Source organism: Trichomonas vaginalis, chromosome IV (assembly GCF_026262505.1).
Source record: "Trichomonas vaginalis G3 chromosome IV, whole genome shotgun sequence".
Lineage (NCBI taxonomy): Eukaryota > Parabasalia > Trichomonadida > Trichomonadidae > Trichomonas > Trichomonas vaginalis.
In genome coordinates this window covers 15,131,958-15,158,320 of record NC_067206.1, presented here as the reverse complement: position 1 = coordinate 15,158,320, position 26,363 = coordinate 15,131,958, and the positions used below count along the sequence as shown (strand labels likewise).

General features: G+C 36.1%; 18 protein-coding genes and 4 pseudogenes across 22 annotated transcripts, besides 6 other annotated features; 12 read left to right on the top strand and 10 right to left on the bottom strand.

Annotated features, from left to right (window-relative positions):
- Positions 1-3,950: part of a mobile genetic element that runs on past the window's edge.
- TVAGG3_0096710 (uncharacterized protein) lies at positions 11-412 on the bottom strand (the record flags this gene model as incomplete). The annotated part of the gene is made up of 1 exon (XM_051222654.1): positions 11-412. One exon carries the CDS (start codon positions 410-412, stop codon positions 11-13), a length of 402 nt encoding a protein of 133 aa, XP_051107640.1.
- Positions 502-822, bottom strand: TVAGG3_0096700 (uncharacterized protein; the record flags this gene model as incomplete). Its single annotated transcript, XM_051222653.1, has 1 exon — positions 502-822. The coding sequence occupies one exon, from the start codon at positions 820-822 to the stop codon at positions 502-504; it is 321 nt and encodes a 106-aa protein (XP_051107639.1).
- Positions 3,257-3,790, top strand: TVAGG3_0096690 (protein of unknown function, DUF4107 family; the record flags this gene model as incomplete). Its single annotated transcript, XM_051222652.1, has 1 exon — positions 3,257-3,790. One exon carries the CDS (start codon positions 3,257-3,259, stop codon positions 3,788-3,790), a length of 534 nt encoding a protein of 177 aa, XP_051107638.1.
- Positions 3,821-3,950: a terminal%2Cinverted (terminal inverted repeat of Maverick transposon ID:TVAGG3_0096680).
- A 677-nt stretch (positions 3,951-4,627) lies between these two features.
- Positions 4,628-4,951, top strand: TVAGG3_0096670 (uncharacterized protein; the record flags this gene model as incomplete). Its single annotated transcript, XM_051222651.1, has 1 exon — positions 4,628-4,951. The coding sequence occupies one exon, from the start codon at positions 4,628-4,630 to the stop codon at positions 4,949-4,951; it is 324 nt and encodes a 107-aa protein (XP_051107637.1).
- Positions 4,952-5,207: 256 nt separating this feature from the next.
- TVAGG3_0096660 (uncharacterized protein) lies at positions 5,208-5,570 on the bottom strand (the record flags this gene model as incomplete). Its single annotated transcript, XM_051222650.1, has 1 exon — positions 5,208-5,570. The coding sequence occupies one exon, from the start codon at positions 5,568-5,570 to the stop codon at positions 5,208-5,210; it is 363 nt and encodes a 120-aa protein (XP_051107636.1).
- Positions 5,571-6,745: 1,175 nt separating this feature from the next.
- Positions 6,746-6,783: a mobile genetic element.
- Positions 6,746-6,783: a terminal%2Cinverted (terminal inverted repeat of Banshee-A3 transposon ID:TVAGG3_0096650).
- Positions 6,784-7,538: 755 nt separating this feature from the next.
- Positions 7,539-7,808, top strand: TVAGG3_0096640 (uncharacterized protein; the record flags this gene model as incomplete). Its single annotated transcript, XM_001292865.1, has 1 exon — positions 7,539-7,808. The coding sequence occupies one exon, from the start codon at positions 7,539-7,541 to the stop codon at positions 7,806-7,808; it is 270 nt and encodes an 89-aa protein (XP_001292866.1).
- A 127-nt stretch (positions 7,809-7,935) lies between these two features.
- Positions 7,936-8,901, bottom strand: TVAGG3_0096630 (uncharacterized protein; the record flags this gene model as incomplete). Its single annotated transcript, XM_001296056.2, has 1 exon — positions 7,936-8,901. The coding sequence occupies one exon, from the start codon at positions 8,899-8,901 to the stop codon at positions 7,936-7,938; it is 966 nt and encodes a 321-aa protein (XP_001296057.2).
- A 462-nt stretch (positions 8,902-9,363) lies between these two features.
- TVAGG3_0096620 (protein of unknown function, DUF4106 family) lies at positions 9,364-9,519 on the top strand (the record flags this gene model as incomplete). Its single annotated transcript, XM_051222649.1, has 1 exon — positions 9,364-9,519. One exon carries the CDS (start codon positions 9,364-9,366, stop codon positions 9,517-9,519), a length of 156 nt encoding a protein of 51 aa, XP_051107635.1.
- An 819-nt stretch (positions 9,520-10,338) lies between these two features.
- TVAGG3_0096610 (protein of unknown function, DUF4106 family) lies at positions 10,339-11,363 on the top strand (the record flags this gene model as incomplete). The annotated part of the gene is made up of 1 exon (XM_051222648.1): positions 10,339-11,363. A coding segment is annotated over one exon (1,025 nt), but the record flags the coding sequence as incomplete, so codon positions are not given.
- Positions 11,364-11,640: 277 nt separating this feature from the next.
- Positions 11,641-18,932: a mobile genetic element.
- Positions 12,715-13,911, top strand: TVAGG3_0096600 (protein of unknown function, DUF4106 family; the record flags this gene model as incomplete). Its single annotated transcript, XM_051222647.1, has 1 exon — positions 12,715-13,911. One exon carries the CDS (start codon positions 12,715-12,717, stop codon positions 13,909-13,911), a length of 1,197 nt encoding a protein of 398 aa, XP_051107633.1.
- TVAGG3_0096590 lies at positions 15,792-16,881 on the top strand (annotated as a pseudogene). Its single transcript has one exon. A coding segment is annotated over exon 1 (1,090 nt).
- TVAGG3_0096580 lies at positions 17,723-18,696 on the top strand (annotated as a pseudogene). Its single transcript has one exon. A coding segment is annotated over exon 1 (974 nt).
- A 459-nt stretch (positions 18,933-19,391) lies between the features above and the next one.
- On the bottom strand, positions 19,392-19,802 carry TVAGG3_0096560 (uncharacterized protein; the record flags this gene model as incomplete). The annotated part of the gene is made up of 1 exon (XM_051222646.1): positions 19,392-19,802. The coding sequence occupies one exon, from the start codon at positions 19,800-19,802 to the stop codon at positions 19,392-19,394; it is 411 nt and encodes a 136-aa protein (XP_051107632.1).
- A 355-nt stretch (positions 19,803-20,157) lies between these two features.
- Positions 20,158-20,531, top strand: TVAGG3_0096550 (annotated as a pseudogene). Its single transcript has one exon. A coding segment is annotated over exon 1 (374 nt).
- A 26-nt stretch (positions 20,532-20,557) lies between these two features.
- TVAGG3_0096540 (uncharacterized protein) lies at positions 20,558-20,767 on the top strand (the record flags this gene model as incomplete). Its single annotated transcript, XM_051222645.1, has 1 exon — positions 20,558-20,767. One exon carries the CDS (start codon positions 20,558-20,560, stop codon positions 20,765-20,767), a length of 210 nt encoding a protein of 69 aa, XP_051107631.1.
- A 78-nt stretch (positions 20,768-20,845) lies between these two features.
- Positions 20,846-21,430, top strand: TVAGG3_0096530 (uncharacterized protein; the record flags this gene model as incomplete). The annotated part of the gene is made up of 1 exon (XM_051222644.1): positions 20,846-21,430. The coding sequence occupies one exon, from the start codon at positions 20,846-20,848 to the stop codon at positions 21,428-21,430; it is 585 nt and encodes a 194-aa protein (XP_051107630.1).
- A 32-nt stretch (positions 21,431-21,462) lies between these two features.
- TVAGG3_0096520 (HNH endonuclease family) lies at positions 21,463-22,137 on the top strand (the record flags this gene model as incomplete). Its single annotated transcript, XM_051222643.1, has 1 exon — positions 21,463-22,137. The coding sequence occupies one exon, from the start codon at positions 21,463-21,465 to the stop codon at positions 22,135-22,137; it is 675 nt and encodes a 224-aa protein (XP_051107629.1).
- Positions 22,138-22,183: 46 nt separating this feature from the next.
- Positions 22,184-22,441, bottom strand: TVAGG3_0096510 (uncharacterized protein; the record flags this gene model as incomplete). Its single annotated transcript, XM_001295116.2, has 1 exon — positions 22,184-22,441. The coding sequence occupies one exon, from the start codon at positions 22,439-22,441 to the stop codon at positions 22,184-22,186; it is 258 nt and encodes an 85-aa protein (XP_001295117.1).
- Positions 22,442-22,623: 182 nt separating this feature from the next.
- TVAGG3_0096500 lies at positions 22,624-23,362 on the bottom strand (annotated as a pseudogene). The gene has a single exon. A coding segment is annotated over exon 1 (739 nt).
- A 167-nt stretch (positions 23,363-23,529) lies between these two features.
- Positions 23,530-26,363: part of a mobile genetic element that runs on past the window's edge.
- TVAGG3_0096490 (uncharacterized protein) lies at positions 24,012-24,611 on the bottom strand (the record flags this gene model as incomplete). Its single annotated transcript, XM_051222642.1, has 1 exon — positions 24,012-24,611. A coding segment is annotated over one exon (600 nt), but the record flags the coding sequence as incomplete, so codon positions are not given.
- Positions 24,654-25,238, bottom strand: TVAGG3_0096480 (phage tail repeat-like family; the record flags this gene model as incomplete). The annotated part of the gene is made up of 1 exon (XM_051222641.1): positions 24,654-25,238. The coding sequence occupies one exon, from the start codon at positions 25,236-25,238 to the stop codon at positions 24,654-24,656; it is 585 nt and encodes a 194-aa protein (XP_051107627.1).
- TVAGG3_0096470 (uncharacterized protein) lies at positions 25,258-25,422 on the bottom strand (the record flags this gene model as incomplete). The annotated part of the gene is made up of 1 exon (XM_051222640.1): positions 25,258-25,422. One exon carries the CDS (start codon positions 25,420-25,422, stop codon positions 25,258-25,260), a length of 165 nt encoding a protein of 54 aa, XP_051107626.1.

Here is a 26,363-nt window from a genome sequence, read left to right as displayed (position 1 = left end):
ATAAAAAACTTTACATTCCCCACGTTTGAGGTGGTTGCGGTTGGTTATTGTTTACCCATTGTTGTGCATGGTTATATCCTCTGTTAAAGAATCTTTCACCTTGGTCCATATAGTGTCCTGCTTGGTTATAGTAGTCATTTGCTTTGTTATAATAGTTTCCTGCTTGTCTTCCTACATTGTCCATCCATCCTTGAACTTTTCCTCTTGTTTCAGGATTTGGAATAAGATTTGTTGCATCTCGTGCTACATCCCAACCTTTCTGTACAGTTTGTATAATAGGTTGTGCTTTCGCTTTCAGTATACCTAATGTACTCAAAATCTTCCTTCCAATTCCAAATGCACCTCTGGCTATTGTTCCCACTGCGGGTAAAAATCTAGATGCGACTCCTGCTAATGCGCCAAATAAACACATTTCTTATAGGGTAAAAAATGACGAATCCGAACAAGGACCCCTATGTTTCTAAAGCGACAAAGAAAGCACTCATGATAAAAATCTTTAGTTCAACACCAAATGCTTGGTTTATGGATATCTTGGAAAACATTTGTGTAAGGATTGTAGTTGGCTTCTCTTGAAAGAACTTGGTCCAGTGGTGGATACTCTAACTTAACATCTGATGTAGCGTTAGCGTTTGAAGCTGAGTTTAAATTCACGGCGCCATGCTCCAAGACCGAAGGTCCCGACTTAAGTTCTGGTTCTTTTTCTTTCAAACACTCTGAACTATAGTTCTTTATGACAATATTGTTTGTCGTTCGTGAGTCAACATTTGATGTTGGTTCAATTGGAACATTAACGGCACCAGCTAAGATGGATTTGCTTCTCATTTCATATAGAATAAAAACCTTTTATATGTATGAAATGAACAATATACTCGACAAGGGTTTGAATGTAAAGCTAACGAATGAAAATAATGTTGAATTCACTGAGACAGGTGCTGTGTATAAAGATGTAGAACTACTGAACAAAAGAGCTAAGGGAAGAAGCAGGAACATGAACAAAGGGTGGAAGCCTATAAAAATTTATGTCAATGATGGCTCAGGAGGTTCAAACATAAAGTATGCAGAAAGTTATAGAGTTTATGCTCTCAAAGGTGAAAAGCCTTCATTTAAGAACAGCTATTCTAACGCATATCCTCAAAAGCTAACGGATGGGGAAGTGGATGATATGAATGACAGCAAAAATATTAACAGAAATGGCGACAGAGATGCATGGAATTTGTTTACCATCAGTCAATTGAAGGTTAAACTTTAAAACAATGTTGGTCGTTCCCATGGAATATTTTTGACTTTAATGGTATTAGTCATGATATGAATCTCAAGGTATGAACGAGGAGAGATGAGAGACTTATATGCTTCCCAAATTTCTTCAAAAGGTAATGTTATACCTGACTGTTTCCAAATGAGTTCAATATCATAGCGTGAGAAACCTTGAAAGATAACGAAGTCAGTTATGAGACGTTTTATGTTTAAAGCAAGGAAACGCCATGTTTGCATAAGTATTGCTACAGTTAAATGGTAATGTCTGACTTTAGTTATGATGTTAGCTAATGGTGAGTCAGGCTTTGACACTAAACTTTTTCCGGCGAAGTCGTCACAAACGAGCAGAGTGTTTGAAGGATACTTTTTGAAGGGGTATTTTGAAAGTTTTGATAGAATGTAGTTTGTCAGTCGTTTCATATCGTAAACTCCTGAGTACTGACGTAAGTGGTGTTTGTCAATAATTCTTTCCATCTCTTCTGAAGTCTTTTGCATTCCTGACTGTATGAACTCTACAATAGCATAATATTTTCTCTTACGTCGAATGTAACGTTGAAGAAATTCAATGAGTTCGCTATCTGGAACTTTAACGACAGATGCTTGAACTTTACTCATGAATGTTTTCGCTGTTGAATCCATAGAGTCTGAAGTTGCTGATATAATGATTTGGTCATAGTAAGAGTCGTTTCCTAAACGCTCTGTTATGAGTATATGACGAATGAGGTTAAATGTCTTACCTGAACCCATCTTTCCACAATAGAAATAAACGCCATTTGAACAGAACTCATAATCTTTGCTGAAAGGAAGAATAAGAGAAGAGTTAAGTTTGTCTGTAGTTTCATTCATGTCTTCATCTACGTCATGTATTAAATGCTTCATTTTATCTCCATTAAAAATGCAAGTCAGAAATATTCAGAACATAGCACCGAGTCTAACTGACAAGAGTATAAAGATATACTATGAACACGTTATGATGAAACCAACCAAAATTCAAGAAAGTCAGTATACTTATGAATATCCAAGACACTGGGTAGAGTATGTAGGAGGTGAGAAAGCTATTGAAATAAGACAAGTTAGAAGTATTCCAGCAGGAAGGACAATATTATTGAAGAACTTTAATGTTTTGAGATATAATGATGAAACAAAGAAGCAAGATAGTTTCCCTGTTGCTGTGTATGTGAACTTAGATACGGGAGATGACATGAAAGTTTTTAACACAAAGCTTCAAATGGTATTGAAAGAACAACTTATAGCAGAAGGACACCCATTACCTTCAGAAGTTACCATAGCATATAATTTTGAAACAAATGCAATAGATTTTAAAATCGCCTCTGCAAAGAAGTCAGGTTTTACATTTAATGAAGCAGATGTATATTCGAATGAAAACTTCAAAGCTATTGCATGGTTAGATAATGACGATTGCTTTAAGAAAATATTTAAATTCAGTGACTCAAAGATGTCAATAGATGACCTTCGTGGAATGTTACCATCGACGTTTACAGTTGAAGGCTCAGCAGGATTGCTTACAAGATTGTCAATTGGTGGTATTTGGTCTCGTGAGAACATTGTTATAAAATCCAGTATAAGTGAATTTGCTGAAGAATCTATATTATGTCTTTCAAACTATATGTATTCGCCACCGAAGCATTATAGTATAACAAACTTTGTCAGTAAGTTTAACATAAGACGTGTCGAACCTTCTTCAATGAAAGATGTTGTGCTACCCAAAGACGGAAAGGATGGACTCATTATTGAGATGATTTTAATAGCATATTAAATGAGCTTGTTCTTGAAGGTCATTCATGATGAAATAACTGTTGTAGAAGATGTTAGCAATTGTTCAGACATTTTGAAGCGTATAGATGATATAAGAAAGAAGTTAGATAGACCGCAAAGCGGTGAGGGCGAAGCCCGTGAGAATGTTTATGTTTCATTGACTTTCTCCAGTAACGAGAACTTTTATGAGATAATATTGAAGAGAGATGATTTTAATATGGTGTAAATGGTAGCTTGGGCAGCTTTAGGCGCAATGGGAACAAAAGCATTAGCATTTGGAGCAAAAGCACTTGGAGCTTATGACGCAGTAAATAAAATGAGTGGAGGAAGGGTTTCGAAGACATTAGATGCAAATAAAGGAAAGATTGGAGGCTGGGTTGCAAAGAAGTTAAGATTAAATAAAATAGGGCTCATAAATAAAGCATCCAATTTGGTTGCGACTGAGTCAGAAAATGCTTTAGGAAAGGACGATGAGTTTGCAAAACACGCAAAAGACTTTAATGACCAGATGAAAGGTGAAACAATGCATTTAAATAGAGTCGATGGAACTAAAGAAAATGTTTCTTCTCCACAACTTCCACCAGCAGTTCTTCCGTATGGTCCCTATGGAATGTATGGAAACCCTTACGAAAGACCATTTGACCCATTGACCTATATGAAGAAGAAAGTGAGTCAGAAGATTATGAGCTGTTATGTGAAGCACAGCAATGGGAGGAGTTGCAATACTTTTGTAAGTGAGAATGTTTATTTTTTACATTAGTGAGGTGAAGTGGTTGGCGGCTTTGTAAATATTTAAGGTTAAGTTAGTGTTGTCGTTTGTGTTGTAAAATATACGTTAACGGTTTTGTAAAGTGTCAAATTCACATATAATGGGTAAGGTGGAACGCAGTGCCTCCGTACCCTTGATATGTATACTAACTTAAGTCACCCCCTTTCAATGACTCAGATATCTTAGAATAGTTTGAAAAGTTTGTTGTGTTCTTATTTAGAGCTTGCATAATGAGTTGTCGGTTGTGTTGTATTTCTCTCATAGACGCTGTTTCATTTGACATTTTTATTATAGATAAAATATGCTTCCAATAGAAAAAGAAAATTCTAGAGTTGCTACAACTAAACCATTAGATGAACTTTTTACTAATGTCGGTCAAAAGTTTGAGACAGATACCGTAAAGCATGATGGCTATCGTTTTGACTACCCATTAAGATGGTTAAGAGACCCATCTGTCACAAAAGCTATTGGCTTTCGAAGAATAAAGTTTGTGTCTGTAGAAGATAAAAGTTTTCCATTTATTGTAAGGTTTCATATAGATTATACATCTGAAGGGCAACGAAAAATGTGGGAAGAAATTGAGCTAATACAAGTTGACCTCTCATCTTCTCTACAGACTGCATTAAAAAATATAGAAGATAAAATAAATTCATGTTATGCAAAATATGCTGATGAATATGCGAATACCGATAGCACACTTTATGTGAGAATTGTATATGACAAACAAAATTCACAAGTGTCATTTCAAATCTACGAAGACAATCCAAAGATAAAGACGAACAAATATATACAGAATTCACTGCAATGTCATGGTATTATTTGCAAAGAATGTTAAATCAGAAAGTTGAACCTCCTTTAGCAAATATCTACAGTCGATATGCAAGAGATGAACCATATTTATTTAAAGATGTTTTCGACCCAGATGCTATTATTGTTCATGCTTCATTTTCTGGCGCCCAAAACTCTTTCTTATGCTTGGCAAATGACTTTTACGAAAAACCTACAAAGTTATACGAACCACCAAGTGGAAGTATTTCAGACTTTCAAGTATGGTTTACTACAGATGGAAGAAAAAGAATAATTCCATTATACCATGCGTTTTACTTAGAACTTAGTTTCATATACAACTACTATCGAACAATAAAAATATAATTTTTTAATATACCGGTTGTGGTTGCCAACTTGACTGTGGTGCAGGTTCAGGCTGTTGTATAACAGGAGCTTGCTCTTCTGGTTCAGGGTCTTTAGGTATAATACCAACGAACTGACCTACTCTTTTACCAATATTTTTGACACCGTTCCATACTCCTCTTCCGACAGATTTTATTCCATTCCATATACCTCTTCCAACATTTCGAAAGAAGTTTCCTATCTTACTGAAGAAACCCATTTTACTATATGTAAAAATCTAATGTCCGCCTAGTCTCTTACGTTTCCTGTTGAGTTCCATAGCATTCTTTAACTGGAGCTCATACATTCTGTTTCTCCTCTGGTAGAAAACATATTCTGGGTCAACTCCTGTGTTCGCGTCATCTGCATAAAGTTGTTTATATCCCACTTCAGGGTTTGTATAAAACTCTTTCCATCTCATATTTGCATACCATGGTGGCAAACCTAACGCAGCGTCATTTGACATGGCAGTTTGCATTTGTACATCTGTTGGCACTTGACCATAGTTTGCCATTGCAGTTTGTATTCTAACTTCATTTGGAATATTCTCTGGGTTTGGTTGTCCAGGTTGCTGTGCATTCGCTAAGTTCTGTGCGTCCATTTAATATTAGATAAAAATATCTCTTACGAGTACATATGCTGAACATTTGCAGGCATTGGTTCATCTTCATATTCTCTGTACTTTTCTGCCACGTCAAATAAATAAATGACACAATGGAAAAAACCTAAAACAAGTAGTCCTATTTCAAACCACATTTACTTACTAATAAAATTTCTTTATTGTGACACTTTCTCCGGTTTATAGGACCTCTCTCATATTCTATCTTGTCATATCTAAACTCATAGTCATGTATGTCCTCTAACCATCTCATAACGGTTTCCAAACCACTTTTATCGGATGTAAAGTAAAAGCATGGATGGTTATGTATAACGTCTAAAGTTTCTAAAGAGTCTCTCAAAGTCCAGTCTACTTGGTATTGAAAATCCCATGTGTTATAGAACGGCGGGTCCACTATAAAGAAAACATTTTCCTTGTCTTTATATTTTTCATACAACTCTGTCCAATGACATCTCACAAACTCTATACCCTCAATACATTTTTCTATGTCCTCTTTGAAAACATTTGTATAGTTAAGATATAAAACTTTTGACATAAGTGTTTCAATGTCATGAACTCTTATAGCACCACTATATAATAGTCTAGCAGATATACTATCCCAGTCTACATATTCTGCTTTTTTCAAAACCTCTCTCACAATATTTTTCTTATCTAATGGTATACGTTCCATCTTACCTATAGGTATCTTTTCTTTTAACTCTTTCAATATATTGTTTGTGTCTGGAATATGTTTGAGACGGTCCATATAGTTGTCGAAGTCATTGCATATAATCTTTGAGTCAGGAAATACGGTATGACATAAATGGGATATATAGAAACTTCCACCGAACAAATCTACAAATGTTAGACCATTCGGTAGTTTCTTAAGTTCTCTCAATATAATATCTTTACATCTACTCTTATTTCCAAAGAACGGTAACGGTGGTTTTGTAAAATTCATTTATATATAATAATAAAAATGTTTTTACCTGAAAAGTGACAGAAAAGTGACAAAACATGAAAACATATATAATTTGTGAAAAGTGACATAAAAGTGACATTTAAAAAGTGACACCATTAATATGATGTAAATAACAACGGTTTTGGTTTTGTCACCGGCTGGTCGGCTGGGGTTCGGTCCTCCTCTTGGGTCTTGGGCAAAATTTCTTATGGGCTAGTGTTGTAAACAGAAATTCATCAAAAGTGACACCTCAGAAAAGCTAAAATATTGAATTTTTGGAACTTTTGATAGAGCACGTTTTTAAATATTAATTAAAGTAAATGTATATTTTGTAAAGATTCTTTTTAATAAAAAAATAAAATTTTGAAGAAGAACACAAAATCTTCTGAAAAATAATATCACATAAACTCATATTATTTTCTAATATATAACTATTTTATATAAAAATCAAATTCAATGATCTTAAAAGCGAAGGATAAACCTCAAAATTTACGAATATAATGAGTGGGAATATAATGCTTATCTATCATAAAACCATATGAAATATCAATTTTTGCTTTACGCCTAATTTTTGACGACAATTAGCAAAAAATGTTAAATGTTAACACTCAGTCCATTTGAATATGAAAAATAAAATTGACTTTGATTAAATGTTTTTATTTATCATGCAATTCTTCTTGCGACCAAAGATTTGAATCAAATTTCAAAAAATAAGATAGCTTAAAAAATAATATACGGTAGTGTTTACTAATAGATGAATAGTATATAAATTCTATTAAAATGGATTTGATCCAAAAAAAATATATAAAATTTGATCATAAATAAAATCGTTTTAAATTACTTCTTCATTTAAATTATAACAATTATTTTTGGTTTTATATTTTTTTGGATCAAATCCATTTTAATAGAATTTATATACTATTAAAAAAAAAAAGGTAGTGGGGCTTCCAGGCACTTCGTGCCCTCTAGCCCCTAAATTTTTTCCAAAGTTTATTGCAACAAAAATTAGAATGTCATTCCGTAATTGGGACGAAGTCATTGCGCACTTTTCTACGCACCAACCAACACCAGAGCAGTTAGAAGTGCTTGAGAAGATGAAGGAGGAGACTCTGGAGTATTTGAGACAACAAATTGCAAATTACAATTCGAAGATTGACGAAACAGTCTATAGAGTCTCATCGGCAGAGTCACATATAGAAGTGGACCAGTTGGTCAGTGACTTATTATATTATACTGCTGAACGAAACAAATTATATAACAAATTGAAAGAATTGGAATAAAAAATTAATATTTTACTTATATTTTTTTTCTTACAAGCTCTGATAGTATGTGGGGGGCTTCCAGGCATTTCGTGCCCTCTAGCCCTGAAGATGTTTAGTATAAATGAAGTTTTTATTCGGAAAATTGTTAGTCTTCTGGTGTGAATTCGGAGGACTCTTCTTCTTCAACATCAAAGTCATCTGGTGTATCGAACTGAATGTATGAAAGCCAAATGTTGTATGTGTTTTCCAATTGGCTTTCAAACTTGAGATACATTCCATGCATGAGTGTTATTTCAGTTTCAACGTAGAGTTGCTGATGTGGCTTGAAGACATGCATGAGAATTGGTCCTCCAAATTCGTCCTTGAAAAACTTGCAGTAGCAAACATAAACTGAGATAGAGTCTCCTTCTTCAATGTCTTCTGCTTGGTTAACGAAATGAATAGCAATTTTGCGTACTTGAATTGTGTTGTTGTCTGAGTAAAATAATGGTTTGAACTTGGGGTTGAGTGAGCTAAGACATTGCCATTTTGCTGTTTCTTGTCCGTACTCACGTTCTTCTTCGTCATCCTGATATCCGTAACTCTTTGATTTGAATTCGACCCAAAGCTGTTCGACTTTTTTTGCAGCTTTGGGTGGAAGACTTTCAATAAGCTGACATATAGTTCTGTCAACCATTATCTTTGTTATTGTTGGAAAATAGTTGACAATTGTGTCACCTAATTCGAATGGGTCAGGTGTTTCTTTTTGTAGTTTGGTAAAGTCTGCAAGAACTTTGTTGAGTTGTTCACAATATTCTTTGTTAAAAGTTGCAGGAACTCTTTCTTCTGGCTTTGAATTGAAGTATTCTTCAGACAATCTGAGTAGTATTTTGCGTAGTTCAGCGTTGCTGTGGTTCTTTGTAATACGGAGCTCGTTTGGTATTGTTTTTGGTAGTGAAAGTGGCTTTGGATTGAGTGAATTGCAGGACAAATTTGAATTTGAATTGTCTGTTCTGCTTGGAGAATGTGTAGATGCTGCAGTTTGATATTGAGGTTCTAAACCTGTGGGTGCTGAAAGTCTGCAAGCAATTTCTTCAGGTGAATTTGGAGCGAACACGCTAGCGAATGCCATTATGAAAAATGAACTGTTTTTTTCAAATAAGAGTTTGAGATGAACCGTTTTCGTCAACGGAGACCCCCTCTATTTTTTTATTTTATTTAATAGTTACCGTTGGAAAAACGGTTTATCTCAAATATTGAATGAACTATAAACGTTTTTTGTTTTCTATATATACTTTTTTGTCCAACGGTAAAACTTTTTACACAACGGTTTTTGAGAGTCGTCGCTGTTGACTTTTTTGTAGAGCACTCAAAATAGTATAACTTTGTCCGGACAAGTAAGGGTCTATCGTCGCTACAGGAAAAGTTACAGGCGTTCCAAGGAAGTATACTTTGAGAAGACTTTCCCCCTTATAGAATGAGATAAGACGGTTATTTTACAAAACTGACAACACTTTGACCGAGTAGTTTTTTGTGCTGAACAAAAAGTGTCATATAAACATCTGTCAAAAACCGCTTTTTAACTTCACTTAAAATGCCACGTAAGCTACGTAAGAATATACGTAAGAGGAAGAGAGCATTGAAACATCCAATAGTAAAACTGACACCACAACAACAGTTGCAACAACAAATGATGAATGACCCCACTATGCTGCAACAAATGTCAAGCAACCCTATGCTTTTAAACTGAGTTATTGGTGCACAGAGTGGAGGTTTAAGAGCGGCACTTTTAGCGAAAATGGCAGGCTATGGTGGAGCTGCAGACGGAACAGCTTATAACCCTCAAAGTCAAATGAATTTGAGTTCACTCAAAAATCAAATAACAGATGTCAAAAAGTCAAACATAGACATACAGAAACAAATAAGTGAAAACGAAAAGAAACTAGAATATGACAGACACACAAAGAAACTCAATGAGTTAAACGTAGAGAAAAAGAAGAAAGAAGAACAACTGAAAGAACTAAGTACAGAGGAATATGCGAAAAAAGTGTCAGAAAAAGCAGCAGAAGTAGCAAAAATGGAACAAGATGTTATAAATTTGAAAAACCATACTACTCAATATAAAGTACTGAAAGATGAAGAGATAAAACAAAAAGCCCTGAAGACATATATGGATAGCGATGAGTATAAAAAAGAAGTTGAAGCAAATGTAAAGGCAGAAAAACTTTTACAGTTGCAAAACCAAACCGTACAGTATGAAAACTTAGCACAAGAAAGTAAAAATAACGACGCAGCCATGCAAAAGGCAATGAAAAGCGCAGAATATATAAAAGCTAATAATGACTGGTTAGATGCCCAAGCCAACGCCAAAGCAGCCCAACTTATAGGGTCAATAAGGACAAAAATACAAGCGGATGAAGACAGTTCAAATGAAGCTTTAATGAATGCTGACTTTAAGAACGCCTTCGAAGCTCTTCATAGTAAGGTGAAACTAGTGAACGACTTCTCATCTGGAAAGAAACTGAAGTCTGAAGGTTTCGACAAAGAGTTAAAAGAAGTAGCACAAAATATGACGAAAATAACAGATGCAGCAACGAGACAGGCAGTTCAAAGTGCCTATGACGCCGTTAGAGCAACTGTTGTGGAAAGTCAAGAAAAAGAGTTACAACAGACCAAAACAGACCTAGTAAATGCTTTCTTAAGAACGAAAAGTCAGGTAGGACATTATGCTGCAGATGGAACATATGTGCCAGCTGGTGGAACTTATATACCACCAAACCCTCCAAGAGAAGCACCTGCACCAGGACTACCTAAAACATTTACATCGTCACATGGACACAGACACAGGCATGCACCAAAACCAACACAACAACCAACAGTTCAAAACACTGCACCACAACCAACAGTTCAAAACACTGCACCACAACCAACAGTTCAAAACACTGCACAGCAACCAACAGTTCAAAACCCTGCACAACAACAACCACAAACAGAGCAAGGACATAAAAGAAGTAGAGAACAAGGAAACCAAGAATTCTTAAAAATGCTTAAGGAAGACTATGGTTACCCAGATACTCTTGACTTTAGTGACAGATATAAAGAAGCTATTAGAAAGTTCAAGGAAGGAAATACTGACCCGAACCTATTTAGCTTTATGGTTCAGCACCAAATGGGATATAATTTCAAACCTGGAAAATACAAGCTCGCTAAGGGATATGATTTAATAGCATATCATCCAAATGACATGACTGAATTTACTCCGAGATATTTGGTGTCAGAGATAAATGATAATTCAACTATCTTCATGAAACGCGTAAAAAATAGAGACGGAACGAAAGAAGAAAGGGTTATGAATGCGGATGACTTAAATAGGGAACTTGTTAAAAACGGTCTCGGAATATATGAAATGCCAGCAGATGAGGTACAAGAAACTCCACAGGAAGAAGTTCAGATACAACCAGACATGGAAGAAATAGTTCAGCAACAACAGCTAGAAGAGCCAGAAGGAAACGAACAAGTCCCTCCTTTGGAAACTAACTTCACAGAACTAGATGAAGATTTGGAACAGCCGAAAAATCTTGACCCTCAACAAGAGTATGCGGAGAATATGGAATCTTTCCAAGAGTCTAAGAAAAATTCGGCTGACATAGTAGAAGAATATCGAAAAATGTTCGCCGACATACAAAAGACTCCAACATCAGATGAAAATATTCAGCATAGAATGGAAGAACTGAAAGAAAATGTACGCAAATACAACAATCCTTTTTACTTACGACCATATAACGTTCAATCTTTGGCTGAACTCGGTGAAAATAAAAGGTTAAATTTCAACAAAACATATAGAAATGAAACATTGTTTAAAGTTCATTCAGAACCTAACCAATATGGAAACAAACCTACTTTTGTTTATGCAGACTATGGAACTACAATGAGATGGGGTCATAAAGCTAATCCGGATAGGTGGTTCATAAACTTACAACCACAATTCCAAGAAGTTGTAGACGCAATGGAAGTGAATGGTGAACCAGATATAGCTGGTATTTTCAGCGCGGCTTTAATGCCATTGAAAGATATGAAAGATGCAGATATTTTGAACCAGTATGAAATGAACATGGCTGATGGAAATATAACACCTGACGTTCTAAAACATTTATCTCAAAGAACTACACAGAACCATAAAGATGGTATATTTGGTGAAGAGTTTAGAAAGAAAGTTAGGGAGAGAGAAGGAAGAGAACCTATTGTACATGACCTTGCAAACGAAAGTTTACAAAATGTCATAAAAACTTACTTTGCAGACAATGAACTGAGAAGGGATGAATATTTAAGAAAACTCAAATGGACAGTACCAAATGAAATGTTAGTATTGAAAAACATGTTCCTTGACAAAATAAAACCAACTACAGAAATAAATGACGCAAGACTGAAACATTGGGTAAAAGCTTTCCCATTCACAAAAGATATTATTGGTAACATGGAAAGAAAACCAGAATGGCTACAAAAACATATATTTGGAAACGAGCTTATTCCATATGGACAAGCTATATTTGAAGAGCTTGAACCGGAAACTCAGGAAAGAGTCATGCAAACAATACGCGAAGACTCAAATACAAACTATGACAAAATCTTTCTAGGATATAGGTTACCTGAGATGGGCGACCAGAGCCCAAAGGCAAAAAGGACATGGGAAATTTACAACATACTAGGTGAACATGAGGCAAAGATGCAACAACTTGAAGCAGAGGGCAAGTTACCAAAAGCGACACCAAAGAAGAAGAGTAGAACAAAGTGAAAGTAGTGAAGAAGTAACTTCATCTAGTGAAAGTAGTGGCAATGAAGGAAAAAGAAGAGTTGAAAACTCAGTCAGGAAGAAAGTAAAGCTTGGTCCGAGTGGGTTCTATTATGATATATAAATCCAACTATTCTATATTTTTACCCATATGAAATGTACGCCGCTCAGAATATAACGCCAACAGTTTTGGATGCCATGAACGGAAATGTTTCCGAATGGTATAACGAATGCGACAATGCCATTAGAAGGTCAGAAATAGTTCCTGGAACTTACGAATATACAACTGCTGTTTCTTATGGAAACGTAGGTGAGTTTGGAGAAGGTTCTTCAACAACAGTAGATATTGCTTGCGACAGGTTTCATATTATTTCTATTGACAACTCATTCTTATACGTGGAACAAGACATTGAAATAAAACCTTCTGCCAAGTTGTCTGACAAGAAAGGTTGCAATGGAATTTTCTATGTCGGATACCAATATGCTCCAGAAGTTTTCATGGGATATAAGATATATTCTAACTCTGACTTAGTTCAAACAGTAACATGGGCAAACTATGAATGGTTCGCTTTGAGAAACTCAGTACAACCACAAGCTAGAGAACAAACAGACCAGTATGCAAATATTGAGAAAATAAGAAGACTTGACCCTAACGTTCCAAATGCTTTAGCTGCCAAATATATTGCAGTTCCACTTATGTTCCCTATACACCAAATATCTGTCAAAGACTTTGCAGGTGAAGTTGGAAACCAAAATCCAGGAGCCGCAGGTGCAAGAACAGATATTGCTTTAACAACTGCAATGAAACATGCAGATACTATGTTTGTACTGTTCAGACGAACTATAAATGACTATTCTTGTTTCTACAACCCTGGTATTAAATATCATATAAACATAGATGGCAAATATTATCCAAGAGAAGAATATTCTACAGGTGAGGATATGAGGTCATACAACTTGACATTAGATGCTATGAACTTTAACAACAACTTCACAACAACCATTAACCCTGAAATGCAAAGTTCTATTATGCCATATGTGAAAGTATGGACTCATACAGGAGGTCAAAAAACTCAATATACAAATGGAGACCGTTCAAACTTTTGGCTTGGCATTCCATTTGCTGACTCAGAAGACTTTATGGGTGGTATTTCAACTGTTGGTACAGTTCAAATACAATATACTGGTGACAGAGACGGTCCAGATGAATTGAGAGCAAAGAAGTTTACAAAACCAATAGCACTTTTCACGGAAGATGCTCTTTTGAAGATTCGTTCGATGAAACCTGCTGGGGCTCCTCAGATTGGCATAACGACAGCTTCCATCGAGCAGATTTTGGCAGCAGGTCAGTAAGTTGTTCTTGAACTGACTTCTCTCCGTCAAATATTGACAGTACGCCAGTTTTGACATAATATTGTATTATAAACTTACCTTTAGAAATATCGGTCAGTTTTGTTGTTATATTTTTGTCTGCTTCAAGAACTTTCACCATTTCAGTTATACCAACTTTCTTTGCTTTATGAAAATATTTTGGTTCAGCAAAGACTGCTATTCTATAACATTTTCCATTGTTTGTGTAAAGAACTATTCTGTCAATGTATTTGTATTGTTTGTGAGTATAAACTTTGTTCTGCTTCAATTCGAAGAGATATCCGAATACGTCCATCTTTTTATTCTAAGTAAAATGTCATTTCCGAAAAATAGAAGCGTAAGTGTTTCAAAAGGTTTAATGGCGGTGGCAGATGTGAAGTTAAATTCACCAACTCAAACAAACAGTCAAAGTGTTGTTGTCAATGTCAAAGACAGAGATGTTGAAGTGGGGAAACCATACGAAGACGAAGATGGTATAACAATTGTTCCTGTAAAAGAACAACCAACATATCCTGAAGTTAGCAGAGACTTAAGTTCTGTTGCAGATATTCGAAACGACTACCAACAACTGAAAGACAAACTTCAAAACTCAGGAGAAGATTTGTCAAGCTTTAAGTATAATGTTAAACTTGGTCGAACACAACCCTGTAAAAGTGAACTCATATGTCATTGCACCTCATGAAGTTTTGAAAGAACTATTGAAACTTTTGACAGAGGCAGACGATATAAACATCAAAGAAATAGAACCCGACATTAGTTGCTGTGGTGTTTCATATAATGTCATTGACAAGATATACGTTATGAAAGGAGGTGAAACGTTGAACTTAAAATATAGTTTCCCAGACGTCATAAAAATATTTGACGACCACAACATTTCATTAAAATTTATTTGCTAAGTAAATGGCAGAAGACATAATGGTTTATACTATTACGACTAAAAACCCTGAGTCATATAATTCTATAACAACAAACTTACAAAGTCCTCAAGGACGATATTGTAAACTAACCTTAAACACAATGACGACTAAAGCCTGTTTTGCTCTTTTGACACCAGAAGACTTTATTGTTGTGAATGGTAAAAAATACTCCTTTGAAGATACTTACTCAGATATACCACCAACAGGTTTTGTTGACTTATTTAATACTTTAAGGACGGTGTAACATGTGCTGCAACTAGAGCAGGTTTCATTATGTTTGGATGTCCGACTGAGTTTACTATAAACGATATGAGCTATAATACAAAACTTATTTGGTTTTTACTACCAACAGTTTCCTATAACAGGAAAAGGTGTCATACAAGGAAGATCTATTCCATTGACATTAAGCACACCAATCTTATATATTGTTTCAAACTTAGGTTCAAAGTGTTATTCGAATGTCGACAGAAACTATTATGACCAAAAGATACTTATGCGTATAAACAATACTTTCTCTGCTGGTTTGCCTATTGTTCATTCGAATGCAGAATTTTCAACCTTAGTGAACTCAAACACTTTGGCAAGTATAACGTTGACATTAGTTGACGCAAACTTTGTTCCTGTAAAACTTTTATGTCCTATGTATTTGTCAATGACGGCAGAAAGTTTCGAATTGGAAGATGCAACTGGTGAAAGTATTGTATTACAAGAACAACTTCAACAACAAATAGCTCAAGAACAACAAATGCAACAAATGGAACAACAAAGTCAAGAATAAAAAAATAATATTTTTTTATTTTTATAAAAATGTACAGAATAGATGTTTCAGATTTTTATGACTTCCAAGCATTCAGAAATATGTGTCCATTTAGAGACTATAACAAAGCAGTCGAGAATTTGAAACGTTTAGTCATTTATGTTGACTCTGCCCCAGAATGTTATGTCATGAAAGAATGGGATGTTGTCTTTAACAAACCAAGAGCAACAATAGTTCTGAACAAGAATGTAGACAGAAACTTAAGAAAATAAAAGTTGTACAAGTTGGAATGAAGATGTTAGATGCTTGGGATATCTTATTGTCAAAGTTAGAAGATTTTTCAGTTCGAGGTATAAAGTTCTATACACCTTCTCCAAACTTCTATTCTATCTTCACTGGATATAAATACGAACAAGTAGAATGGAAAGAAAATATTATAGAAGCTTGGTTAGACCATGTCAAAGAAATTATATGCAATGGAAACGAAAAGTTATGAGTATATCTTATGTTGGTTTGCAAACATCTTACAACATCCAAGTGCTAAAAATGAAACTGCTCTCATTATAATTGGAAAACAAGGAACTGGTAAGAACACTTCTTTACAGATATTTTGCAAACTGTTAGAAGGTTATTCGAATCCGAATATGACAAACTTAGAAAACATCTGTGGCAAATTTAACTCTCAATAGAGAATATGAAACTTATAGTTTGCAATGAACTTCAAAGTATAGATACAACAAAAGTTTTGAACTCAGATGCTTTGAAGAGTCTTATAACAGACAAAGTTGGAGTTGTTGAAAGAAAGTATAAAGACCAAAGAGTTTGTGAAAATGTTGCAAACTTCATTATGGTTTCAAACAATGCTGTTCCGATGAAGTTAGAAAGTTCTGACAGAAGATATGTAGTTGTCAGAACGTCAGATTCTCATATGCAAGATACAGAATATTTTGACGACTTAGCAGAAACTTTGACATCTGACTTTTACAACCACTTGTTCTCATATTTATGACATTAGATATTTCTAAGTTCAATCCAAGACAAATTCCACATACCGAAGAGAGACAAACATTGTTAGAAGCAAACAAGAGTGTATATGAACTGTTCATAGATGAAACTGACTTTGTGTGTCATTAGATGAAAGGTCATTGTACGATTCGTATAAACATATTGTCAAGAATATGGTTATATGCAGCTTCTAAACGAACATTCTTGGCAAATGTCAAAAGTCTTTTAGATGTTCAGAATGGTGTATATACAAAGAAAAATTTTTCTGAGTAAATTTTAAAAAAATATTTTTTTATCCGATAGAAAAGATGACGAAATTCATCTCAGTAAACAAGTACATGTCAGGACTTAAAGAAGAACTAGACCCATTCGCATATTTGAATGTTTACTTCTACCATTTTGAAAAGTCTTCATTCAGCAAATTTGGAACATCGAACCAGTTAAGTTTGCTATTGTGACTAAAAATGGTGCGAAATTTGAAGACTTAGACATAGAAGGTTTGTTAGCAGTCAAAGAAAATTTTGACAGAAGGTTCTCAAACCTTAAAGAAGGCAAAGCATACAAACTTGTTATACCTTATGAACCAAAGAAGCAGACGACTATGAATATTATGAGTCTAAGAGTTGAAGTTCAAGGTAAATTGGGTAAAAAGATTTTAGAGTCTAAGCCAGTGTTTCTCCTAAAGAGGAAGAGAACATTGACATTGACCCAGAAATGTTCTAAAAATAAAATTTTATTTTTACATGTCAAATTTCTTTTTCTCTGGAACTGGTTCAGGTTCTTTCTTCTCTTCTTCTCTTTCTTTTCTTTCTTCTTCTTTTCTTGGTGGAGTTATGTCAAATTTGGCGCAACTATTTATGTAAAAGTTCTTTGTCCTTTAATAGCTCATCTATTCTGTTTTCTATTTCATCTTCAAGAACACGCATGTGTCTTCTTTGCATTCTAAGAACTTTTGTTGGACTTCATCTTTCCAATCGGCGTCATCTCTGTCAACAAGTCTGTCATTGACAAATTTTAAGACTGCTCTTTGTAATGTTTTATGGTTCTTGTCATATTCCCAGAAACAGAACTTTAGAACAAATTCACCTTTCTTGTTTACACTATGTAAGATTTTATGGTCGACAGATGTTTTGCTGTCAAAAAGCTTGTCTCGAATATAGATAGCGAAATCGCTAGACATTTTCTAAAAGATAAAAATTTTAATTTTTCTAAAAATATGTTAGAAAAAAAGTTTGCTGACATTGACAAAAAATTTGAGAATGTTTTAAACAAGAACAAGAGGAAGTTAGAAAATGCTCAGATAAAGCCTATACATGACAAGTTCTTATTTGCTCAGAATGGTATAACAGGTCTAATTGCACCACCTGGGTCGGGTAAGACTTTCACTTATCTTAAAATGGCTGCACAACAACAAGAACTAGATGAGAAGAACCCATTCTATGAGTTAGTTGTTATTTGTTACTTCTGGTCAATTTGACCAAACCGTCAATTCGTTCAAAGATATTATAAAGAAGTCTAAGTTAGTATGTATAAAGGATACTGAGTTGTTAGATTGGATAAAGAAGTACCAAAGAAGAGTTTTGAAGTACAAATGCTATAAATGAGTATATAAATTCTAAGTTTAAAGACCCAATGAGGAAATGCAGAGAATATTAGAGAAGAAACACTTCAGAAACAAACAGAAAGAGATAGAATACATTTCGAAGAAATTGCAATCTACGATTGGAAGACTTACCCTCATAGATGTCTTCTTATCTTAGATGACTTTGCTTCTCATCCTTTGTTAAAGAACAGAGAACAAGATATGTGTCGAATTCTTAAGAAGCTCAGACACTTTAACATCTCAGTTGTCATTTGTGTACAGACAGCAAAGAGTTTAAGTAAGGATGTTAAAAGAATACTTACTGACATATACTTTTCCCTGGATTGTCCGAAGACGATTTCATGGAACTTATGAAAGAGTCCATGGCAGGTAAGTTTGACAGACATGAACTATGGGAGAAGTACAAAGTCATACAAGACCCTCATACTTCTTTCAGAATTCATATCTACGCAAACAAAGTTCAAATTGTAAAAAGTCAAGCTTGAAAAATGTAAGTGTTTAGTCTTAGTAAGATGGTAGCTTCTTAAAGCAAATACCATTGCTGAGTTTTATGTACGTGAAGAGAAGTACAATGAATTCAATTACGCGTACAATTGCAATGACAACTAAGGCAACTATTTTTGTCTTTTGCCAGCAAGGGTACTTCTTCTCTTCCAATGGTTCGGTAGAACTATACTCACTCATGAGAAATGCCAAAACGGTTTAATAGAAAAAGTGTCATTTTTTTATATCCGAAGACTCGAAGGTGCAACACTTCCAAAATACCGACGAACTCAGAAGAGCAGCATGGCAGTATGTTCTTGACAACTTCTTTGAGTTCTCCAGGTACACCTTGGAAAATGGTGAAGAACTCCGACACAGAGAATTTGGAGAAATTGCACTCCAATACTACCTTGACAAACAAAGGGTAAATTAAGACTAAAAACTTAACGTTTAAAAAGTGACATTTTTATGAGCTCCGAGTCACCGAGAAAACTTGGTCAGATGTTAGCAGCTTACTTCCCTGAGGAGGATGGAAGCGTTACATACATCAGGTTCAAAAACAACGAACCTGGAATTGCGTACCAAATTCGCAATTACATGACCATGGAAGAGTACGAAAGGTTTCTACAAGAGAAGCCAGCTCTAAACAACTCAGAAAAGAAAGAGTAAACAGTTTAATTCGTAATTGTTTATTTTTTTACTTGTAAGGGCAAGCTGCAAGTATGAAGTCGACTATCTCCGTCTTTGTTTTGACGAGCTGGACGGCTCTTGCGAGTACGTCTGTTTTGCGGTCTCCAGCTGGTGTCTGACCTTCGTAATTGCGCATGTTCTTGAGAGCTCCAACTGTAAATGGTTGTAGGATGAAGAGTCTCTCAGACTGCTTGAGGGAGTCTTCACGGTCACGAGCCGAATCTGTGGTACGAGTCGAATCGGTCGATTTGAGGGAAGAGACTGAAAGCCTGTCGTCTTCCATTGGAGCTGTAGCATACTCTTTGCGTAAGCGGTTCAGACCTTCTTCGAAGTCTTGGTCTCTCTTCGATTGAGATTGGAATTGGAATTGCTGGGGTGGAGCTTGCTGGAACAACCAAGGGTTGGGGAAGTAAGGCATAGGCTGAGGAGGGTAGTTCGGGAAGCCTTGTGGTGGGTAGTAACCTTGAGGTGGAAATTGGTAGTAATTCGGAGGTACTTGCTGGAACTGAGGTTGCTGAGGAGACTGTTATGGTTCTGCAGCTTTCGGTTCTTCTGGCTTTGGAAAGCATTCAGGAAGAGGAACGTCAGTCATCCGTTTGTGTCCTGTCGGAAGGAAAAACTTTTTCTGTCGGAAGGAAAAACTTTTTCTGAAGTTCGACCAAAAAGTTCTCAATTTTCGAAAATTTGAATGGTTTACGGACGGACAACTGGAAGAGTTCTTCCTGTCGGAAGGAAAATTTTTTCCCTTTGTCGGGAAAATATTTTCCTGTCGGATGGAAGAACTTGGAATGCAAGAAAGACTTGACGAGGCAATTTACCTAATTGAAATTAACGACTGCGTAAAAGACTACTTGCGCAAGGTAATGAAGCCCAAGGTCAAGTTCATCACTATTTCTGGAAGGTCTACACTTCAGCTCGAGACTTCGACTGGAATTCCAATTCAAATACCAGACGGGACAGCCTACGATGGCATAAAGGACGCCAAAAGAGAAGCTCTTGTTAAGTTCCTAAACAAACGTCCTTGGATAAAAATGCCAAACAAGGAGAACCCCTACCCCATATGAAATTGGCAATTCAGTCTCTCCTTCACTTCTCTGGTCAACCATTCTTTATAACTACAGAAGGCGACATTCAGCCAGTTCAGTAAACATCTCATTTTAACTCACTTTTTTTATGTTTTTACTCACACTCGTACTCACCAGGTATGAGTACAACTATTTCAACTGTGAACCTTGTATTGACCGGTCTTCCTGTAAATGCAAGTTCGGTCAATACACAGTTTATGGTGGCAAGAAGGACAGTGGGGAATGCGCGCTCGAGAGAGAATTGAAATTCCAGACCCAACTCCAACAAGAACTCTCAAGTTACCAGAGACTCGTGTGAAGAAGAAGCCTTCTGGTAAGTTTCTTATAGCCATCTATATGGCACGTTTAGAGTAAAAACATTTTTTTCATTTTTTGAATGAAGCAAGTTAAATTCGTCCCACACCAAACTCAATGGACCGATGAAGAGTTTCAAGCTATGGTTGAAGGTGTTGAGAACGACATAGACGGCGAACTTGAAGGAGCTCAAACCACAATTGCAACCAAAATTGCACAAGTCAAAGAAGAGATAGCTCCACATAAAGCTACCAAAGCTACTCTTGACCTCATGGATACTTACCGTTTAGATGTCAAGAGAGGAATAAGACAATTAAAATTAAAACTTCTAAACTACGAAGCTATACTCCAAAAGTTAGCAGAAATGAGAAGACTTTACCAGAGCTACTTACATGTAAGGGACTTACCTTCAAGCAGTCCGACCAAAGATGAATTTTCTGACATTGTCCCAATTTTGTCCGAAAGTCAGCTCAGATGTTTTGAACTGCTCCCAACATATCCAGAATATGAAAATTTGCCTGAACTCTTTCGGTTCCTCAAAAAACGTTTTTTGGTTCTCATGTTCGAAACTTTTATCGGAAGAGACAACAAACGTTCAGAAGAAGAGCAAGATATTATTTTAAACTTGTTGTATGACTTAACTGTCATAACCAGCTTTTTGAAGTAAAACCGTCATTCTCAAACCACTTCATTTTTTCGATGTCCGAACAAGCACCGAAGCCAAACTCAATGGAAGATGTCCTTTCAAGGTTGCCAGACAAGCGCCCAGTTCAACTTCAAATTATGAATTTGAAAGCTCATCTGACAAACACCATTAAGACTCTCCAAAGTAGTCTTATGACAGAGATGACCAATCTCAAAGCCGATGTCCTCATGAACCAAGCTTCCAATGAGAAATGCCTGAACGATTTCGCGGAAACCTTGCGCAATTACGAGAGAGAGAACCGAGACCTTGCCAGACTCATCTACCGTTTCTTCGAAGAGATAGACGCCATCTGGAAGGTACTCGGAAAGGACAGAACATGCAACACCGTACTTCGTGAGTACCAAATTGAAGAAGGAATTGTCGAGGAAGAAGAGGAAGAAGAGAAACACGAAGAAGAGGAAGTTTGGGCAACCCTTGTTGCCGATGACGCTTACGAAATTTCCCAACCCTACCCATACCAAATCTGCAACAAGGAGACAGGCAAGGTTCTTACCCCAGTCCTCAACAACTTGGGACACTTGAACCTTAACCTTCGGAATCGCGGTTCAATCTCCATGGGCAAGCTTGTCGCAATTCAATGGGTTCCAAATCCAGACAAGAAGACGAAGGTCAGACACATTGACGGTGACAAGCTCAACAACCGTAAGGAGAACCTCGAGTGGTTCTAAGAGTAAAAAATTATTTTAGGGGGAAACCCCAAGTAAATTTAAGTTTTTATTTTTGGTATTCGTACCAATTTTGGAATGTGAAGACCACATCCCAACCTCTGTACGTGAGTCTTGGGTCCACGTCTAAGACCCTTCTGTAGCAATTCCAAGCCCGAGCAAATTCAATTGTCAACCACTCGTCTCCTCTGTAGTCTTCAATCCATTCTTTGAAGAGACGGTCGAGTTCGGGCTTGGAATATCTCTTGCCTGGGTCCGAGACCAACATTTGGTTGAACTGGACGAAGCGCTCAGGGATGTACGCCATTAAAAAAATGTCACTTTTTAAAAAATAAATTTTTTATTTCATGCAATGTTTAACTATTTCACCATCTTCTTTAACACCCCAGTACTTACGCTTGGAGAGGACATGAACTTCGGTGAAAATTTGTCCAATTTGAATTGACCCATCTTTTCACCGGCCATTCCCATTTCAATGAGTTTGTTGTATCCTTCTTCGTTCGTCATGAGTGCGTCAATGTTCTCATAGTAAACCTTCACTTTGGATTTGACTTCGGAGAAGAATTTGTTGTAGTTGTCAAGTACTGCCTTTGCGAACTGAGGGTAAGACCAATGTTCGACAATAGGTTTTAATGTGGTTACTAAGCCACTTTGACCTTGAGTGAATTCGTACTTCAAAACAAAAGGAGAAAACCTTTCAACAAAGTTGTCGACCTTCTCATAAATGTTTACTCTTCATCTCTTGAGGTTTCTTAATGGAATATCCCCATGTCGAATTCATAAGCAATTTGAGTGTCATTGCAAGTTTGGGGTTTGAAGCTTTCCTAATATCATACAGTTGTTGTATGACTTTTCCAACTGTATAGTTCCTTCCCGGGAACTCACCATCTTCGTTTGGAATTCCAGTCGGAATATATTGGACAAACCTCATGTATGCAGCGTTAAGGTCGACATAGTATATCTTTTCATCTGAGTCGAACTTGTCGCAACCAATTGGTCCAGTTTGTGGAAATTCAAGTGAGTCTCTTATCTTCTGAGAAACTTCTCCTGTTATCTCATAAACATCGTCGAAGCAACCTGTTTCATATAAAACCTTCTGACCTAACTCAGATGCTCTCCAATACAATTTGACGTCAATTGGATGTCTCAATGGAAGTTTGTTTATAGCATCTTGAAGTTCTTGCAACCTCATTGGAAGTTCTTCTGGTTCAGGTTGGTATCCGAACATACCAACCCTTGTGGAACTGTGTACTTCTTTTGTACTAGAACTTTGTCTGGAACAACTTTTGGTCTTGCTAACAATGAAAAGTTTGTTTCGTCTTTTGGTACAAAAGTTTCTGTCAGCTTGTCATCTGGAATTGGTTCCAACAAACCTTTCTCGAAAAGAATGTTTACAGCTCTGACAATGTTGCACTTACTTTTACCAAAGAATGGGTTTGTAAGACTTTCGTTCAACATGAAGTGGTTGTGGACAATTACAATCTTCAACCATGGTAAGTCTTTGTCAACAACATAGTCGTCATGTGAAGAACCTTTAGCTGTAGGTATGTTGACTCGGATATTGACATTTGCCAACGGTGCAATTTTTGCCAATTGACCTCTGAGAATGTACCTTGTCTTCACACATGACTCAAGATACTTCATCTTCTCATCTGTAACAAGACCAGAGTTCCTGAGACATGTAAGAATGCAAGGTTCGTTGACAATTGTTTCAATTGAATTGTAAATTCCATACCTTGTCAAGTCAATGTCAGACTTATTTATGAAGGGAAGTATCCAGCATGTTGTCTGACTGCTTGAGGGTTAGGTTGGTACCATTCGAACTTGACACTTGCAATTCCTTCAATTGCATTCAAAATGTCTGAGTCGGAGTCAACCATTTGTTCTCTCTTTGTAGTCTTGAAAGCGTCAAGAAGTTTTGCGGCTGTTTGTTCATTGCCATGTGCATAGTAAATGTGACCATCCAAATCTGTTATGGTCAATCTGAGATTGTGTCCTTTCTTATTTCCGTCTTGAATTGCAGCAAGTACTCCCATGAAGCCTTCTTTGTTCTTTCCTTCGTCAAAGTTTACTGTAAAGGTTCGACCAGATGTAATTTGACTTCTAACTTCACGATACTTTTCATATGCATATCTTGTTCTTTCCATGGGAGCATGTGCGTCTTCACCTTTTCCTTTTTTCCTTCTCAAAGGATGCAATTGTTCGTCATGTTTCCAGTAGAATCTGGCAAAGCCGTCGTGTCCTTCAACTTGAGGTTCACTAACATCGAAAGGCATGTCCATAAGACGTTCTTCTTCTAACCTCTCTAGTCTGTTTGGATAATTGGCACGTGCTGTTTCCAAATCTAATTCGTAGGTCAGACCAGCCAGTTTGTCATAGACTTTTATGGGTCTTCCTTTCTTATATTTAAACTTCTTCGAAACTCTCCAACCATATCTTTGCAACTCTGCTTTTATTCTAGCAGACTTTCTGTCCATTCTATATGGGGGCATTTTTATAAAAATAAAAAATTTTTTTCTTTACTTTACATAACCGCCTGCTGCCATAAGTCTTTGACGCCAACCCATACCAGCTAATGAAGGTTGACTTGGTTTAGTTTGGAAACTAAACTTTGGTTTTGGTTTATCTTCAGTTTTTGGTTTTTCTTCTTCTATCGGTTTTTCGTCACTTTTCGGTTCCTCTGACTTTACTTCACTTGCAGGAACAGTTGTGTCGTCAACATCTTCATAAATATCATATGCCATTTGTTTTTGTTTTCCTTTCAACTTTTTGTGTTTGTTGTAAAGTTTAGAATATTTCGACTCTAAGTCAATGAGATGTTCTATAATGAACTGTTGGTCAGTGAAGTAAACTTTTCCATCTGTTGTCTCGAAAGCTCCTTCAGACTTCAATATTTTATTTGTGAGAGTCTGTTTCTTTTTTGAGATACTAGCCGTTCCATTTTTATGAAAAGTGACTTTGTAGTTAGGGTTTGTATTTCCAGACCTGGCACTTTCTATTATTGAATTTTTCTCTTCATCTGTAAGTTCTTTGACAGGTTTTGACAATGGTTCTGAACTTTTTGTTTGTGGTGTCAAATCTACCGTTTCAACTTCTTCGGTCATTTCATCTCAGTAAAAAATTTTAATTTGGTTTGTTTTCAACTGGTTGTTGTTGTGGAGGTGGGATGGTTCCTTTAATAATATCATTCAGTTTCACATGCTGAGCCTGACTATATGGTATCGGTTTAAATGCTGGAAGCCGACAAATCCATCTTGAACTCATTTGTCTCAATGTTGCATTGTTCATTTCATCTCAATAAAAAACTTTACATTCCCCACGTTTGAGGTGGTTGCGGTTGGTTATTGTTTACCCATTGTTGTGCATGGTTATATCCTCTGTTAAAGAATCTTTCACCTTGGTCCATATAGTGTCCTGCTTGGTTATAGTAGTCATTTGCTTTGTTATAATAGTTTCCTGCTTGTCTTCCTACATTGTCCATCCATCCTTGAACTTTTCCTCTTGTTTCAGGATTTGGAATAAGATTTGTTATCTCGTGCTACACCAACCTTTCTGGTAGTTTGTATAATGGTTTGTGCTTTCGCTTTCAGTATACTAATGTTACTAAAATCTTCTTAACTCCAAAATACACTCTGGCTATATGTTACCATGCGGGTAAAATCTAGATGCGACTCCTGCTAATGCGCCATACCATTTCTTATAGGGTAAAAAATGAGAATTCGAAAAAGGACCTTATGTTTCTAAACGCGACAGAAGAAAGCACTCATAGATAAAAATCTTTAGTTCACACCAAATGCTTGGTTTATGGATATGATTGGAAACAATTTGTGTAGGAATTGTGATTGGTTCTTTTGAAAGAAATTGGTCCGTGGTGGATACTCTCAACTTAACATCATGATGTAGCGTTAGCAGTTTGAAGCTGAGTTTAAATCAACGAGCGCATGCTCCAAGACCGAAGGTCCGGACTAAGTTCTGGTTCTTTTTCTTTCAAACTCTGAATATAGTTCTTTATGACAATCATTGTTTGTCCGTTCGTGAGTCAACCATTTGATGTTAGGTTTTAATTGGACATTAACGGCCCAGCTAAGATGGATTTGCTTCTCATTTCATATAGAATAAAAACTTTATATGGTAAATGAACAATATCTCGACAATAGCTAACGATGAAATAATTGTTGACAATTCACTGAGACAGGTGCTGTGGTACTAAAGATGTAGAACTACTGAAC